The sequence below is a fragment of the Candoia aspera genome, chromosome 1 (genome assembly GCF_035149785.1).
Source record: "Candoia aspera isolate rCanAsp1 chromosome 1, rCanAsp1.hap2, whole genome shotgun sequence".
Classification (NCBI taxonomy): domain Eukaryota; kingdom Metazoa; phylum Chordata; class Lepidosauria; order Squamata; family Boidae; genus Candoia; species Candoia aspera.
The window spans coordinates 167,487,438-167,505,031 of record NC_086153.1 but is presented as its reverse complement, the minus strand read 5'-3'; the positions used below and the strand labels follow the sequence as shown (position 1 = coordinate 167,505,031).

The 17,594-nt window shown below is 38.0% G+C and overlaps 1 protein-coding gene across 1 annotated transcript in view; it reads right to left on the bottom strand.

Annotated features, from left to right (window-relative positions):
- The window catches only part of IQCA1 (IQ motif containing with AAA domain 1), a 128,327-nt gene that overhangs the window by 72,639 nt on the left and 38,094 nt on the right, over window positions 1-17,594 (bottom strand). The window contains exons 3-6 of the mRNA XM_063317851.1: window positions 17,220-17,339; window positions 9,425-9,616; window positions 6,251-6,322; window positions 1,323-1,528 (exon numbers count right to left, since the gene is read on the bottom strand). Of these exons, the coding sequence (XP_063173921.1) occupies window positions 1,323-1,528; window positions 6,251-6,322; window positions 9,425-9,616; window positions 17,220-17,339 (590 nt within the window). The remainder of the gene's footprint in view (window positions 1-1,322; window positions 1,529-6,250; window positions 6,323-9,424; window positions 9,617-17,219; window positions 17,340-17,594) is intronic.

The following is a 17,594-nucleotide window of genomic DNA, read 5'->3' as shown; positions in this document are numbered from 1 at the left end:
AATGGAAAAACATTGTCATTTGGCTTCAGACCCAGGCTTCACCTACTGTCACAATCCTTAAAGAATGCCATTGCTTTGTGATTGGCAAGAAAGGTGAGAAACTGCAGGAGCTCAAGCTAAAGACAGCCACCAAGATCAACATCTCATGGGCTGAGGACCCCAGCAGCCAGATCAAGATCACTGGAACCAAAGAAGACACTGGTAGAAAAGCACTCAGCTTAGCTTTTTTCAAGATCAGCAAGGTGCCATGTAGGTGGGTTAAATACATGCTAATCCATACTAAATAATATGGAGAGGAAGACAAAATTTGAAACACGAGTTTTTCATCAGCAAGCCAGCCTATCTAGACCATGTTACTTCAGATTCTTGTGAGAGCTGAAAATCCCCTTCATATACAGGGTATACCAAAAGTCAGGCCCCATAGACAATTTACTGTATAAATTACATTAAATGTTCAAATTGCTTGCCATTTTCTTCTAAACACTTCCTTACTCACTTGATGTACACACATGACACATCTTTGAACATTCCTGAGTACAGTAACATATTCCCTGAAAAAAATTAATAACGCATATTATGATTGGCCATGGGGCCTGACTTTTGGTACACTTTGAATACGTGAGCAAGAAGAATTTAGCTTAGTTTTTAGTCTGATACTAAACCAGTTTTCTGAGTATAAAACGATTTTCTGGGAAATGGCATGGAGGAGAATTTAATCACAGAAGCCCCATCCTTAAAGCAATGAAACCCAGAAGAAAAAATTCTGCTTCAGTGAAAACTAGACTTAATCTACTCTGGTGATGGACAAAGTGATTTTTAATTGAAAATACAGAAAAAATTCTGGGGTATGTCTCATTATTCTCAGCAACTAGCATTTAACACAATTAATTAAACACAATTCCCTGGAAATATTCTGAAATTATTGTTTAGCCAGTTCTAGCTATAATACAAACTAACCTACAAATTTACAAACAAATCAATATACTGAGGGAAACAGGTGACTGCACTGACCCCTTTATAAAGAATTTTGTGGGAGACAGCTCTATGTATAAGTGACCAGCTGTTACACATTTCTGCATTAGAACCCCAACAATATAACCTACTCCAAATCCATGAATTTGTGGTAGCAGTGATGAGACAAATGATTCAATCTGTCGCTTCCATATTTGGGGGGGGGTGTTTAAAACTGCTTTCTCTACTGAAGCAGCCTTTGATTTCAAGGCCTTAGTTAAAGAAATATTTACAGCATAGGTACCAAGACTGTTATGGTAACTATGTTTACCGACAGAGAGAATTTGGGGAAAGAAAGAATGGTATCTCACCGGCATTCAATAAACCACTGGCGGATCTGATCTTGGAGGCTTTCTTTGATGTCAGGCCCTTCAATTTCTTTCACTCGCTCTTTGATGTTTACTAGAGCTTTCTCGAAGTCTGATTCATGTTTCTCCTGGATTTCACACCTTAGAGTATCCACTTTCTGGGCACGTAACAATGAAGCACTAGGTCTCTGGAAATGTGGAGGTGGGATCTGAAAAACAGATGTTGCATATGTTGTATTTCCAGTTTTATTTACACTTTTATTTTAGCATTAACATCAGAGGTAACTAATTCAGCTTTGTTGATGGTTATATCCAGCCTGAAGTGATCTTCCCCAGCTGGCTTTAATGTGACCATTTTTGTGCCTTGATCTGGATGACAGATGACAAATATTTAAAAGGACTGCTGTTTTTATTTCTCCCACTCCACTTCTTATTTCACTTTCAGTGTCTCAGTTAGGAATGATTTCATATTCTATATTTGTTTCTCACTTGGGAACTCTTAAGAACTTATTCTGTAAACCATACTGATAAATGATATACAGGAGGGAACAGAACTCAAACCGAAAATAGTTAAAATATAGCAGAATTCATTTATTATTAAAAGATTATTATATATTATTTTCATTTATATGTCTGCCTTTCTGCCCATATGGCATTCATAGTTCAATAGCAGAAGGTATGTTTTGCACACGAAGAATCACACGTTCAGTAAGTGGTATCTACTTCAAGGATAGGGAATACCTTTGTCTGAGACTTTAATATAGCGTTGTCAGTCAAGGCAGAAAGCCTCAAATAGCCGATTCCATGTAAAACAGCTTCATATGCTCAGCAGGAGGGAGCAAGGTAACTTACACATTACATCATCTTCTTTCTCCTCCTCCTCATTAAATAATTAAATAGATGATTCACATACAGAAAAGAAGATTCAATCACTGGCACATTTTTTACATTCTAACTATATCGTTGAATCATGCTGATATTTTATAACTAGTTGCACCAGGACAGTTGGAACTGCAACTAGCTCTTCCAGTGCTGACTTATAAAACAGCCACAGTATTATCTTTCCTTTCTAAGTCTAATCTCAGTGTTATTGTGGCAAATCTGGGTTTATTTCATTTGAAGTACCTTCATTCCTAAGTTTGTTTCGGGGACACATATAGTTTAAAATCTCTCTGCCACCACCAACACAAAATGGTAAACCTAGATTTCTTATACTGAAGTTATCTAAGAGGTAAGATTACATTTAACCATCTGCCCATCCGGCAAGATCTGGAAGAGAGACCTTGCTGAAGGTCCCATTTCTAAGGGAGTTCCGTCTACAAGGATCCTGTAATAGGGCCTTCTCAATGGTGGTACCCCTCTTAGGGAACAGCTTGCCTTACCGCTTTCCTAGTGAGTTTCCATAAAGCATTAAAAATGTGTCTCTGGGAGATAATCTGGGAGATGTTAGATGTTGGTAAGTATTCAAGTTAGTCAGTGTTATTATAATGCATAACATAAAGAATTGTTTTCAGTCATCTGCTTTTTTTGCTCTACGTGCTGTTCTGAGCCACTGGAGTAGAGTAGAATGTTACAGGATATATAAAACATATTATTCAGGCCATGTAATTAAACATATATGAAATACACATTAAAATAGACAGGAAGATTAGTTATTTATAGTCAAATTATGTATTTCACATGAAAAATATGTATTTTATAAGTTCACTCTACAAGTGATATGAAAATAATAAAAGTAAAGGCAAAGTCCCCTTTGAGTCAAATTGAGCTCTTGGGAGATTTCATGGATGTAGTTTTCTCAATAACTTTAAGTAAATGGTTTGACATTGTCTTCTTTTGGAATGTTTAGTTTCTAGTTGAAAGATTTCACAGTTGTCTCCCATTCAAGTACTAACTAGGCCTGATTCTGCTTAACTTCTTGAAATCAGCCATGGTCAGCTAAGCACTGCCAGCTAGCAGGGTGAAAAGAACAATCTACTGCATAAAGTAATGTTACAGCAATCTTTCAATAAAAGAATACTTTTAAGAATATAAAACCCAGAAAGACCTTTAGACAGGATGCTTTTTATCTACCACATGAAATCTGTGACTGAAGAAATGTCTTTAAGCATAACATGATTGATTATATGCTTATTAAGTGGATACTGTAAGGACAACCAAGGCAGGAAGGCTTTCACACAGTTTCAAGAATTTCATGATGTTCCAAGTGATGTGACTGGAACCCTGTCTTCCTGCTTGCAACTGAGACATTACCTTCTGAATTGTCCTACATGAGCCATGTAGCATGTGGCTATAGGCTTAGGGTTCATCTGCACATCCTATCTGCCCCGGTCCAAAGATGGCCCACTGTTTCTCAAGGGCAGGAACGCATGACCTCAGCCTGCCCCCAGGCCCTGTGAAGGAGCCTTTGCCCACCTTGCCCATGACAGTTTAGCCGGGAGAAGGAAACAAGCATCCCAAAAGAGCTGGCTGAGAAAGCTTCTGGCTATGGAAGTGACCTGCACAGGGGAGGGGAGATTAAATCACACCTGGGGAGAAGGCTGGGCTGTTCAGCAAAAGGTCCACTTCTTCCCTTGGAATTACTTCCTCTTTACTTTGCCAGCACACAGTTTATCTATTTCTGAGCCCAAGAGAACAATCTGTCAATTATGTTCACTTCTTGATCACCAAACTTAAATTCTAAGTTCTTAGCATGCAATTTATCATTGCCTTTGTCTTCTTCGTATCTAACAGTAACCCTAAATAATAAGCAAGTGTTCTGGCACATTCATCAGCCTTAATAAGTTTCATATTTTGGCATGATCTATACATGCTGGTTTGGCTTATTTGTTGCAGTTCTTCTGTCCCTTTCGTGCTTCCAATGTAAAAAAAGAAAACTTTTTTTTTTAATTGAGCATGGATGTGCGTATGGTTGCTCCTTTGTGCTGTTCTGAGCCTTAGGATATAAATACAAGCATCTAGACAGGGAAGACTGTTTTTCTGGCAGGATCTTTTTCCTTGGTAGCAGCATGCACTCTCTTGCTTTTGCTGATAGACTCATTCCAGGAAACAGAAACTGCAGGCTTTTTTATTCTTGGATGTTTTTGTGGTCCTGAGATGAAAACAAGGGGAGCACGAGGCTTGTTCAGAGTTCTCACTGTTCCTACGAACAAACCTACAAGTTGGAAAAATGCTTCTGTGCTCTGAAAATATAGGTAAAACTAAATAATCTGGGGAACTACAGCACATCTGTCCAAAGTCTTGATGTTTCCTAATTTACAAGTGTTTTAAGAGAATGTTTTAAAAATACAGATGACTATGGATCCCAGCTAATCTAATAAACACTGTTTGAGTGTTCCATCCAACTCAAAATAGTATAGAACTTGAATTCTCAACAAAGTGCCCATCAGTGCCAATTTGCCTGCTTCATCAGGATTTAATTAAAAGAATCTCTTAAAAAATAACAAAAACAATTAACTGGGATGCTGGCGTGCTGCAAACAAACTGCTACACTCAAGCCTTTTCTTTTATTTCCAAGAATGCCTCTGGGTTTTACAGTGTTCCCAGAGGCATTGTTGAAACATAAACATGATGCATAGCTACAACTCGGAGCTTTGCTTAGAAGCAGGCCCATTTATCATTTTGGAAAGTAAGTTAAGCTGGCAGAGAACATTTTAGAGGCCAGACGGAATGGGAAGAGCAACCTCACCGTTTATCTTTGGGAAAGGGTTTTTTATTACTAACCGTATCCTCTTCTGGGAAGCCTTAATTTTAAATCAACCAGGAAAATCTTGTCATACAATGGAACCAGAACAGAATCCATGGAAGTGCTACTGATTCACAGATTTCATTTAGCTATGCTCTGAACTAACCTGGAATATGGTAGTATAGTGTCTAAGATTATGTAAGGAACAGAGGCTTAATAAAGCAGTGTTGATTATTATATTCCTTCTTTTAAGATCATCTTACCTTCTTAGACGGAGGATGAGGAATCAAAGACCATGCATAGATACTACTGCGGTATGGTGATAGAAGAGATTTATATGCAGTTGACCATCTTCTGCTCTCTCTTCAGTTATTTTTTGGTGGTAGAAGCAGTATGTCTTTTAGGTCCATTTCCTGTCACCCTCCAGTATTTTTATTTTGGGTTGGGGAGGGCATTATTTAAAATTTTGACAGCTTGCCACAGGCTTTTTCATAAAATGGCTGCCATGGTAGATGCAGCATCTGTTTAGCAGAAGGCAAACAGGTAATGTTCCTTCCTCTTATCATTTCTAACTTCCCAATAGATGCCCTACCTCATTTGTCTGTGTATGTATATATGTATGTATGTTTTTATTTGATTAATATCCTACCTTCTGTTCAAGGCAGCCTACATTGTACTCCCTCCTCCCAGTTTCCCCCACAACAATATCCCTGTAAAGTAGATTCGGCTGAGAAAGCATGACTGGCTCTGTGTCACTAAGTGAGTCTCTGTAGCCAATAATGGACCAGTGTCTGGGTCTTCCTACTCCTAGTCCAGCATCTTCACCACTAGACCATACTGTCTTTTCCTGTATGTTGATGGGCATTTCTGAAACAAAGCATTAAGCTGCAGCCACCCAACATTTATAGCTTTTAAGGAAGCCTATGGGGATTCACGTGGAGATGTTTTATTGTAACATAAGGACACCAGAAGTTGTCAGTTTCTTTTAAAAAAAGAAAAGCCAGATGGGCCAAGAACCTTGCCAGGTCCATTACTGCCCATCCTGGCTCCCACTCTATTTTCTTATTTTTCTTCTAATTTGATTCAGATGCAAAAATTCCCAATATCAACCTATCTGATTTTTCTTTTACATAGATTTGCTCATAACAGATGACCTGCATAATATAGTTTTGCAACTCTCATTTTATATTAATCAAAATTTTAAATCTAATTATTATTTAAAGAAAAAATATATTTAAGGACTCACCATGCCTAGAAATACCATTTCTTCTTCTCTGATTTTCAGAGTTTTCTTCCACTGGGTGTGTCCACGCCAAATCTGAAGTGTAAAATCAAAAGGTATTAATTGCCCTTCTTATGGTTTTTTCTACCGCAACAAGGGAAAAAAATAAACAAGAAAGGAAAAGCAGACTGTATAAATTATATAAATCATTAAGGAGGGTGTAGGTCTGATTTCCATCTTTCCTGCTCAACATACATTATAAAATAATTTCGAGGCTGTAACTCTGTTGATTCTTTTGACATCTGTAGTTATTTTTATTCCATTCATATTATAACATGTCTGTTTCTATTTCCTTTCATACAACTTTATATAACATGATACATAAGATACTGTGTAAAGGAAAAACATCAGAAGCCATTTCCTTTTTCTTCAAACAATAATATATTGAATTCAAAAAGAGAATACTAAACGATTAAAGATATATAAATTGAATGATTTGAATTCTTAAGCATTTTTTCAAAAGTATTCTCATATTGTCACATTTGAAAAGATTCATAGTGTCAGAATTTGTGTTCTGATCATGTAATTCAATATGAGACAGTGGCTTTCTTAATGGATGTTGAGAACTCTACTGGACATTTTTCCTGAACTCATTTAAATTAATTATAAGTTGTTTATGGCATGACTACAACTACTCTGAAGAAGTTTACTCTTAGCTTGTAATGGACTTAACTCAACTCCAACTCTTCTTCTCAAACTTATCTGTATGAAACAATAAATACGATTTTGGGACATCTAAGAGTAACAGATGTCTCTTATGGCATTCTTTGTAATTGATGAATATATGAACAATTGTTTTCAGTTCCTTATAACTCAATTCAGTGAGTTACAAAGAACAGAAAACCACAGTGCCCTTGCTTGGGGTCAACAAGGAATGCTTCCAAATATGTTCTTTAGTCTTAGAAAGGGTGGTAGAGGTGGAAGAAAGCTACCCAGAAAGTTTTCTGAGTTTTCTTCTGGACAACTGTCACTAAAAATAGATAAAAACATATAGCTTTCCTATAGTTTTATCCTATAGATAAAAACATATAGCTCTCATATAGTTTTCTTCTGGACAACTGTCACTAAAAATAGATAAAAACATATAGCTTTCCACACAAAACAAGGTAGGACTGTAATTATTATTATTTATTACTTATAAATTATTTATTATTTATATATTCACACACACCTAAACACACACACAAATATACATAATCTATGAATAAATAAATAAATGAATGAATAAATAAATATGGTAAATACAGATATTAATACTCATTGGTATTATATGCTGATGATACATTATTGTTTATTTCTGATCTTCACCCTTTGATTCTGGCTCTGATGCACTTGACTAATGCATTTGGCCAGGATATTATATTAACTGGTCTAAGTCAGAATGGCAAATATTTATTAATACACTAGGTAATTGTGATAGTTGCAGATATGATGAATTTATTTATTTTTATTTATCATATTTTTATCACTGCCCATCTCCCCCATACAGGGGAATTCAATGATGCATTTATTAATTGTTTAGGCATTCTTATTCTATGGGACATTTCTCAATAATTAGATTAGAAATAATTAATAAATTATTAATAAGTCTCATTTTCAGGGATACAATAAACATTAATATTAATATAATGAATATAAAATTAAAATAATTAAGAATTAATATAATTCCTAGGTTATTTTAGATTTTGTGTGGAATTCATATATGTGTGTGTATGTATGTATGTATGTATGGAAAAAACTTTTAAAACACTGCACCATGAATTTCTATTGGGTTCTTCAATTCTGAAGATACCTTTGAAAAAGATACAATTGTACAGTTGTTAGTTTTGGTTTCCTGAATCTTGAATTATGCATATATTTTGACTGGTACTAAATTCTGAATGTATCATTTAATATAAATTCTTCTTCCTGTACCCTTTTGGAATATTCACACATAGTACTTTCAGTTAATTGTTTTGGGATCAAGTATAACAGATTAAAAGTATCTCCTCTCACTATTATATTGATTTAAAAATTGTAGTATTCTATTTCTGTTTCTGGAAAATTGCATGTTTATCCTTTTTCTCACACCAAACTGATGCTATGGGAGTAATCCAGACCTTACAACTGAAAAAATGTTAATTTTTTAAAAAAAACTGTTAAATGAAGATTTGAATGGAAGTTGGGATTTTTACTTTAGATCTATTATTGGATAACGAGTTCTTATTTCCTATGTTAAAAGACAGCATATTATTTGTCTGTTGCTACATGCTGGCAGTATTTACAACCACAATATTCACTGACATCTCGATTTGGACCAGCAGCATTGTCAGCTTCAGATCCTAAGTTATTAGAAATGTTCACTAATCTTATAGGACAAGACAAAAAAAGTGCATAAGCCTTTATAAATAATTATAGATAAATCAATTTGACATGTGAATGTTAAAAACTAATTGAATAAGGATCTGAAAATACCCATTTCTTCTGAACAATGGGAAACTGTCTCAACGTCGATAAATCTTATATTATGGCTTATTCAACAATAAGTAGAAAAGGAATAAGCAAATCATTGTGTTGCTGGAAGTGCACTGAGAATAGTGCTTCATTAAAAGCATTGTTTCTGCAATGTCCTAAGGTTTCTAAGTTCTAGGAAGTAATTGTACATAATAATTTGAGTTTGAAACAGGGTTTAGTATTTTTGGACGTTTGCAGTTTTTTGAACTACTTACCTGTTGGATGGAAACTGTCACTTAGACCATGGAAATGGATTCTCCATACCCTTCTTATTGCTAATAGTCCTTCAGTATGAGAAAGGTAAGTTTATGGCTCTAATTATTTAGAGGACTAAAGACCTGATATTGCTACTTAAGAACAAAGTGCTTAAAGATACAAGTTATGTATGGATTATTACAATGAAATATGGTCATCCTTTATTAAAACTGTTGCATAACACTTTACACACATACATATGAGAAGTCTTTATATAATTATTTGTTGTTTTGTTCTTTTTTTCCTTTTCCCTCTGTTTAATTAAATGACGGCAAACAATAATATAAAAAACAGATATGAACATTCTCCATACATAGCTCATTCAACAGAAATTGACTAAAAAAACCACTTTTCACTGGAACATATTTATGAGAAGAATGAATGTTTTACCCTTTGAATGTACATTGCAGCAGTTTCAACATCTGGACCTCTTGTACCATGAAGCCTGGCTAATCTTTCTCTCTTTTCTTCAAGAAAGATTTGCTTCATGAACGTAGCCCTGAGTCGGCCCTGTCGAGCTCGCTCAGCTATTTGAATTACTCTAACAGCTTCTTCTAAGGGCATGACCTTCACAGGTTTTTTCTGCAATATAAAAATGAAGTGTAAGAGAAAACTGAATACCTATTTCAGATATGTGCACCACATCAGCCCTGTAGACAGGCACTACTTTGGCCCCAGGATAATTCCAAATATATTGTTTTCCCTTTCCTACTTTGTGGAAAAAAGTTGCATTTAGAATGCTTCTTTATACTCCCAACCTTGTCCTTGAAGGAATACATTGCTGATTGATTCATTTAAAGTTCTTGTATGGCCACCCAACTTGAACAATGTGATTCTGGGTGTTGTACAACAGACCAGGGGTCCCTAACCCCCGGGTCGCGGACCGGTACTGGTCTGTGGCCTGATAGGAACCAGGCCACACAGCAGGTGGTGAGCGGTGGGCGAGTGAGAGAATTTACAGCCTGAGTATTTACAGCCTCGCCATTGCATTACTGCCTGAGCTCCACCTCCTGTCAGAGAAAGCAAGCCCATTGGCTGCTATCTCCGAACGGCACGAAGAAAAAAGAATAAAAGGTCGGAAAAAGAGGAAGTGCTTGAATCATCCCAAAACCATCCCCCTCCCCCCAGTCCGTGGAAAAATTGTCTTCCACGAAACCGGTCCCTGGTGCCAAAAAGGCTGGGAACCGCTGCAATAGACCAATGAACAAAGAAAACAAAACTAAAATAAACTATACCAGCTAAAAACAAATGTAACAATTAATTGGCAAGCGGGTACGCAAATTTATTAGACCCTTGTATACAGGGGTATTCATCAACCTGAGCCAAATGCCTGAGGAAAAAAAGCCAGGTTTTCACCACCTTTTTAAAGACTGTATGTCAGGAAGAGATCATTCCAAAGGGCAGATGCTACTACAGCAAAGAATACTCTTCCTAAGTTCCATAAGATTACACTGTTTTAAGGAGGGGATCTAGAGTATGCCCACCTTATTAGAGCATGTGGGACAGGCGAATAACACTGGGAAAAGGCATTCCTGGAAATAACCCAATCCTGTGCCATATAAGGCTTTCTAGGTGATAACCAGCACCTTGAATTATATCCAGAATCCCATAGGAAGCCAGCACAGCTCGCAGAATAGTGGTGTTATATAGCCATACCTGTCTTCAAAAGCAGCCCTATGTAAAATGCATTGCAATAATGCAACCTAAAATAACTGAGACATAAGTGACCACGAGCAGGCCCTCCCAATCTAGATACTGTATAGTATGTAGTGATGCACAGCTTTGGATGTAAAATGGAAAAGTGCTTCAGAGGGCATACTTGCTGCACATGTTGGTGCCTCCTTAAAAAACACACACACCTTTTCCTATATCGTATCATAGCCACTCATCCCCTACTCATTTTCATTAAGGAAAAGTCCAGGAAAAGTCAAGACTTATTTAAGGAGCTGCTAAAGATTCAGCAAAGTGTGCCCATAACCATATGAAGCACCTTTCTCACTTCAGAATCAAATAGCTGCACATCCCTAATAATGTGTAGGAGAGAAAAAGATGGTTGCAAAGAACATAGTTAAAGAAAACAAGAAATGGTTATGACTGAAAGATGCAGAGAAAGTGCAAAGTGATTTAGATGGAAATGAAAAATTGCTCTGGAAGTGAAGGAAGAAGGCTAAACAAGGAGCCTCTGCAGAGTGAATGGAATTAAAAATAAAAGTAATGAAATGATCTAGAATGAAGCTGAAGAAATGCTGAGAGGAGTATTTTAGAAACTGCATGGAAATGACAGTGATATGATGGAGAACAGAACAGAAACTAATGCTATAAATGTTAATGCCCAAGAAACAATAGATGAAAACGAAGGCATAAATTCTGTGAAAATGTTGGAAAATGGTGAGGATACAGGCATGGATGATGAAAACGGGAAAAATAAGTGTGGTTTACTTATGAAGTGGCTGTTTGATTATTTACTATGTGTGTGCAGTCAAATGCTAAAGTGCTAGTCAATGTAGACTAGCCTCCTCATGGTGCACCCTGGGCAATGTGACTTGTCATGGCTAAATAGTCTACATATCTGGCTGATGGACCTCACAAGGATTTCCCAGCAAGAAAAAGCAGCATGAACATCAAACTGCTATGCCATATGATTAAAAAAAAAGCATGTGTGTGAAGACTGCATCTATGCCTGCTGATTGGAAGAATGCTGTTAGTGTTTTATACAAAAGGAAAGTTAGTGAACGCAAAAAATCGTAGGGAGAATAGGCATGACAGTGAACAAAATCTGGGGAGTGTTATATGTATCTGGTGTACAAAACAGATTTTTGCTTTTCAGCGAGTCATTGGCAATAACTAGAGTAAGTATTTGTGCACCTCGGGAGAATGTTTACTAAACATAGGAAAATAGATGAAGAAATCTTAAAATATGCAAATGTTGATAGAAAGATAGTGAGCTGTATGTTGTCTGGTGTGAGGAATATATTCTTTTCAAAGAAACAAAAATAACTGTATAAGCATGTGCTTCTTTTTAGATTGGATGAGAGACAGCTACGTCAAGAGAAACATAAAAGTTGTATGCAACGAGAAATGTGTTACTTGGAGTACATGTAGTAAAACAAGAAGAGATAGGATCAAGAATGTATGGGTACTGAATGAACAACAACTGAATACCGAAGTGAGTGACTGGTATGAACAAAGTATGCTGAAGTGATTTAATCTTACAGAAATAATGAGGACTGAACAAGAAAACAAACATGAAAGAAAAATGAGTGGGTACACGGAGGACCAAGCAACTTATAACTGGATGGTGCTGATGAGCTCTTGTAAAAGAGAAATGTGAAGAGTTTAAAGAAAAGACAATATTTAAAGGAGTGTATGGATATGAGTATCTATGTACATATAGTTTAAGGATCTTACAATTATTCATTAAGGAAAAAATTTCTGCCTATTCTCATAATTATGATCAACATCATGACAGTATTCTCTTCAATTAAGTCATTATGATGTTCAGACTACAGGTAGTCCTTGATTAACAACAGTAATCAGGACTGGAATTTCCATCGGTAAACGATGCAGTCATAAAGTATGATGTCACATGATTGCATTGCTTAGCAGTGGCAATCCCAGCAGTCCTCGTTGCCGTCGTTAAGTAAGGATCTTGGGCAGGGGAGTAGGTGCTGCTGCCAGGTGCAGTAGTGTGAGTGTAAGTGGGCGCGGGGGGGTGTTGCAGTGTGAGCAAGCAGGGGAGTGGGCACCATGGTGTGAGTGTGGGCAGGGAAGTGGGTGCTGCACTGTTGGCAGATTGCTAGGAAAGCCTTTGGCCCAGGAGAGATCAGAAAGGTCACACACCAGGCATTTCTATAAAAATAATTTTATTTACAGAAAGCAAAACATATTTAAAAGCTTCTGCATTCTTACAGGCTCTCAGTGAGAGCTGCTTAACTCTCTACATGCCTATACAGAAGGGAAACTGAAACTAAAACAAGTCTAGGCAAGTTCTCCCCCCCCAGGTGCAAAAATTAACATCCGAAAAGTCGACAATTAAATACAACCCCTTCACCTGGCCAAAATGCTTAGTTACCATAGTAACCTTAATCCGTAGTAGAAAACATTAACACTCCCCTTTTTATACTACAGAATAAGATGTAAACCAATTTTCTTTGACAACTCTGTCTTTCCATTCACATTATTTTAACATTATCTCCGCTTTGGTTTAACAGAAAGCTACCATCCTTCTCCCTGTGTATTTCTAAACCTACGTTGTTACAGTTTCAAGGCTTTTTTTTAATGTGAAATGGCTTTTCATGCAGCCTTCAAAATCAAGCCTTTTTCTGTTGGTGTGAACAGCAGCAAATCATCAACATAAATGGACAGATACATACAGCCTTGTTTGTCTTTCTTCATATATATACATGGATCTACTTTTCCTTTTTCAAAACCAAAATTCTGCAGTTTTTCATCTAATTTTTGGTTCCAGGATCTAGCAGCTTGTTTTAACCCATAGATTGACTTCTGCAGTTCACAGACTAGATTCTCCCCTTTTTCATAGCCAGGGGGTGGCTGCATGTATAATTTGTGGTCTAAATCACCATAGAGAAATGCAGTTTGAATGTCATAGTGGTGAACTGACATTCCTTTGAGTGCAGCAATTTTTAACAGTAATCTAATTGATTCACTTTTAGTAACTGGTGCAAAAGTCTTGTCAAAGTCTAAATCTTTCCTTTGAGTGAACCCTTTTGCAACTAACCTTGCTTTATATTTTTGGATTTTGCCATCATCATCCCTTTTCAGTTTGAAAACCCACCTGCAACCTAGACAGCGTTCATTGGGAGGTAGATTTACCAGTTTCCATGTTTTATTTTCTTTCAAGGATGCTAACTCCTGTTGCATGGCAGAATGCCAATTTTGTGCAATCTCAGGTGGTAAAGCATTCACTGGTTCTAAAGACTCAGGTTCTGTGAATATGTGAAAAGCCTTTACTGTTCAGCCTGAAAACGTGATGGAGGAACGCCTTTATTATTCCTCTGAGATCTGCGAGGTAATACAGGGCTTAAATTTTGACTCCTATCACTTTCCTGGGAAGCATCTGTCTCATCAGACAGATCTTCAGTTTGCTTTTCTGGTTTCACATCAGGCAAAAGATCACCATCAGCAAGTCCTTGCTGTTCTCTTGTGGTGGTCAGATCAACTGGAGAGCTAGAATTTAATCTCCCCCAGTTTTGTTCAGCAAAAGAAGCGCTTTTGCTAATTATCAATTTCTCTCCCACTATGAACCTGTAGCTCCTCTGGCTTTGTTCATAGTCAACAAAAATGGCTTTCTTTGTTGTGGGGCCTCCTTTCCTTCTCTGCTGTTTTGGAATATGAACCCAAGCAGTGCTACCAAACACTCTAAGATGGTTTACCTTTGGTTTCACACCAAAAAACAAATGGAATGGAGTGTCCTGAATGACAGAGTTATACAATCTGTTTTGTACATAACAGGCAGTAGATATGGCCTCTCCCCAATACTTAAATGATAAATGTGAATCTTTTAACATGCATTCCATCGCATTTTGCAAGGTTCTGCCCTTTCTTTCAGCAACACCATTTTGCTGAGGGGTGTAAGGGTTAGAAAGAATTTGTTCTATCCCCTTTTCTGCTAGGAACCTTTTGAATTTGTGAGAAAGGTACTCTCCTCCTCTATCACACTGGAGTGCAGATACAGGCCTAGGGAATTTTCCATTTGCCCATGTCACAAAACCTTTAAATTTCTCAAATGCCTCATCTTTATGTTTTAAGATGTAGATAAATGTGTATCTTGAGAAATCATCAATGATGGTCATTGCATACCTTGCTTGTCCAAGACTTGGAGCAAAGGACCAATAATGTCAGAGTGTACAATTTCCAAAGGTCTAGTTGTAACTCTGTCACTGTGCTTACTCACAGGAGCTTTCAGTGTTTTGCATTCTTTGCAAACTACACAGTCTCAGTATTTGTCACAGGGTTTTATCTTTAGGTCAGCACACAGCTGTGGCATTTGTGCTATAAACTTGAAATTAGCATGACCAAATCTCCTGTGCATCAGGTGTACACATTGGTCATGATATGGCGTGTTGCCAACTGCAGCCTTGCAGCTTGGCTTCCTTGCATTTTGCACCATGTACAAGGAGTCTTTTAATATACCAGTAGCACACAATTTCCCATTTTTATGTATCTCACAACCATTTTTCTTAAATGTTATGACATACCCTGTTGCAGTCAATTGTGCCACAGATAAAAGGTTTGATTGTAAATTTGGCACATACAACACACCTTTTACAGTTTCTCCTAAGCAGGATAAATACAAGTCACCTTGTCCCATAATTTTGGTCACAGACCCATCAGCCAAAGATACACTTTGTCTTTCAGTTTGAGACAGTGACACAAAAGAGCTTTCACAATTACATAAATGACAATTGGCCCCAGAATCTAACACCCATACATCAGAATTACCCTTCTCAGCAACCTGTGCAATTTGGCTTGTCTGAAGAGCCTTCTTCTGTGTTGCCCTTGTGTTCTTCTTCTCTGTCTTTCTACTCTTGGGTCTCAAGGCACAGTCTCTCTGCAGATGTCCAGCTGAACCACAGGTGAAGCATCGCTGGCTGGCTAGTGTTGTGGCCTCAGCTTCCTTTCCCTTCCTTTCCCTTGTTTTCTGGTACTGCAGCTTTCCAGAAGAGATGGGGGGGATCTTTCCTCTCTCTTCTCCCATTCAGCGAGTAAGTGCTGTGTAACATACGATGGGGTGAGGTCTGCTTCAGGCATAGCCTCCAGGGTACAAATCAGCGTGTCCCATGTTTCATTCAGTGAGGACAGGAGGATATAGGATTTTGTGAGAGGTGTCAATTCCATTCCTCTCTCCTGCAACTCAACAAACAGCTGCTGAATATGATGCAGGTGCTCAGGAAGGCTATCTCCTTCTGCAAGGTAGGCTTTGTACAGCTGTTTTGTCAGGGTAACTTTCCTCCCTGCTGTTGCATTTACATACAAGTCTCTCAAAGCGTCCCAAAGTTCTTTGCAGACTGCATACCTCGCACGTGGACTAGCTGATTGTCCTCAACTCCCAGGATAATGGTGGCTCTAGCCCGCTCATCCTGTCTTAAGCCATTCAGCACTGGGATTTGGGGGGGGTTGCTCACCAATTGGCAGCCAAAGATTCTCTCTGCGAAGATACATCTCCATCTTCAGGGCCCAATTCAAATAGTTGGTCTCTGATAGGTGCTCCAGAGGCATCACTGAGGGCTGGGAGGTAGCCATGGCTTCTTCCTTCTTTTGCAAGTCACCTCAGCTGGCTTCTTTGTCCTGTAGACTGGCAGTTGCTGGAAAATCTCCAGGTGGCTCCAAAGAAAATCTTCACAGGTCTTTGCTACCTGCCTTTAAATTGTGCATGAGGTGTGGAGCTGATCTCTCTATTCTCTCTGGGGCTTACTGGGCTTACTGGGCTGTTTACTGGGCCCATAACCTGTTGGCAGATTGCTAGGAAAGCCTTTGGCCCAGGAGAGATCAGAAAAGTCACACACCAGGCATTTCTATAAAAATAATTTTATTTACAGAAAGCAAAACATATTTAAAAGCTTCTGCATTCTTACAGGCTCTCAGTGAGAGCTGCTTAACTCTCTACATGCCTATACAGAAGGGAAACTGAAACTAAAACAAGTCCAGGCAAGTTCTTCCCCCCCAGGTGCAAAAATTAACATCCGAAAAGTGGACAATTAAATTCAACCTCTTCATGGGGCCAAAATGCTTAGTTACCATAGTAACCTTAATCTGTAGTAGAAAACATTAACATGCACCGCATGGGTTCTATGGTGTGAACGCAGCTGGGAGGGCAGCTGCCCACATGCCTGGGGCCTGCACTTGCCCTGCCACCTGGGGATTCCTCGGGAGAAAAAGCAGCGGGTGAGACTTATGGGAGCAAATTATGACCTTCCCTGCCTTTGCTTGTGGGAAGCCGTCATGGAAGGTCACAAATGGTAATCACATAACCATGGGGTGTTACAACCGTCATAAGTGCAAGCCAGTTGCCAAGAGCCCAAACCACAATCATGTGACTCCAAAGAATCTGGGACGGCTGCAACTTCGAGGACTGGTTGTAATTACCCACTGTTCAGCGCCATCATAACTTCAAATGGTCACTGAACAAGTGGTTGCTAAGCAAGGACTACCTGTATCCACTTACGGGTTCATCTTCATACATTCCAGCATCCAACATTATCTGAGCAAGGATTCTCTCTCTCTCTTTTAATGCTTTAATTTTCTCCTTGATAAAATACCTTGGGATAGGGATTTCAATGTTTTCCTGTGGAAGAGAAACACATATTTCAACAAACTGTATTGGCTATGCCTATAGTACCTCCCTTCCTTCCACCTTATAAAAGAAGGGCTCAGTGTTAGTTCTAGTACTGCCAAAAATGCTAAATGATTAATTAAATAATTTTCTATTATTCTATCATTGCTTGAGTTTATATAATAATGTATAGTCCCTGGAAAGGTATACTACTTGTTGTTGTTTATTTGTTTAGTTGCTTCCGACTCTTCGTGACTTCATGGACCA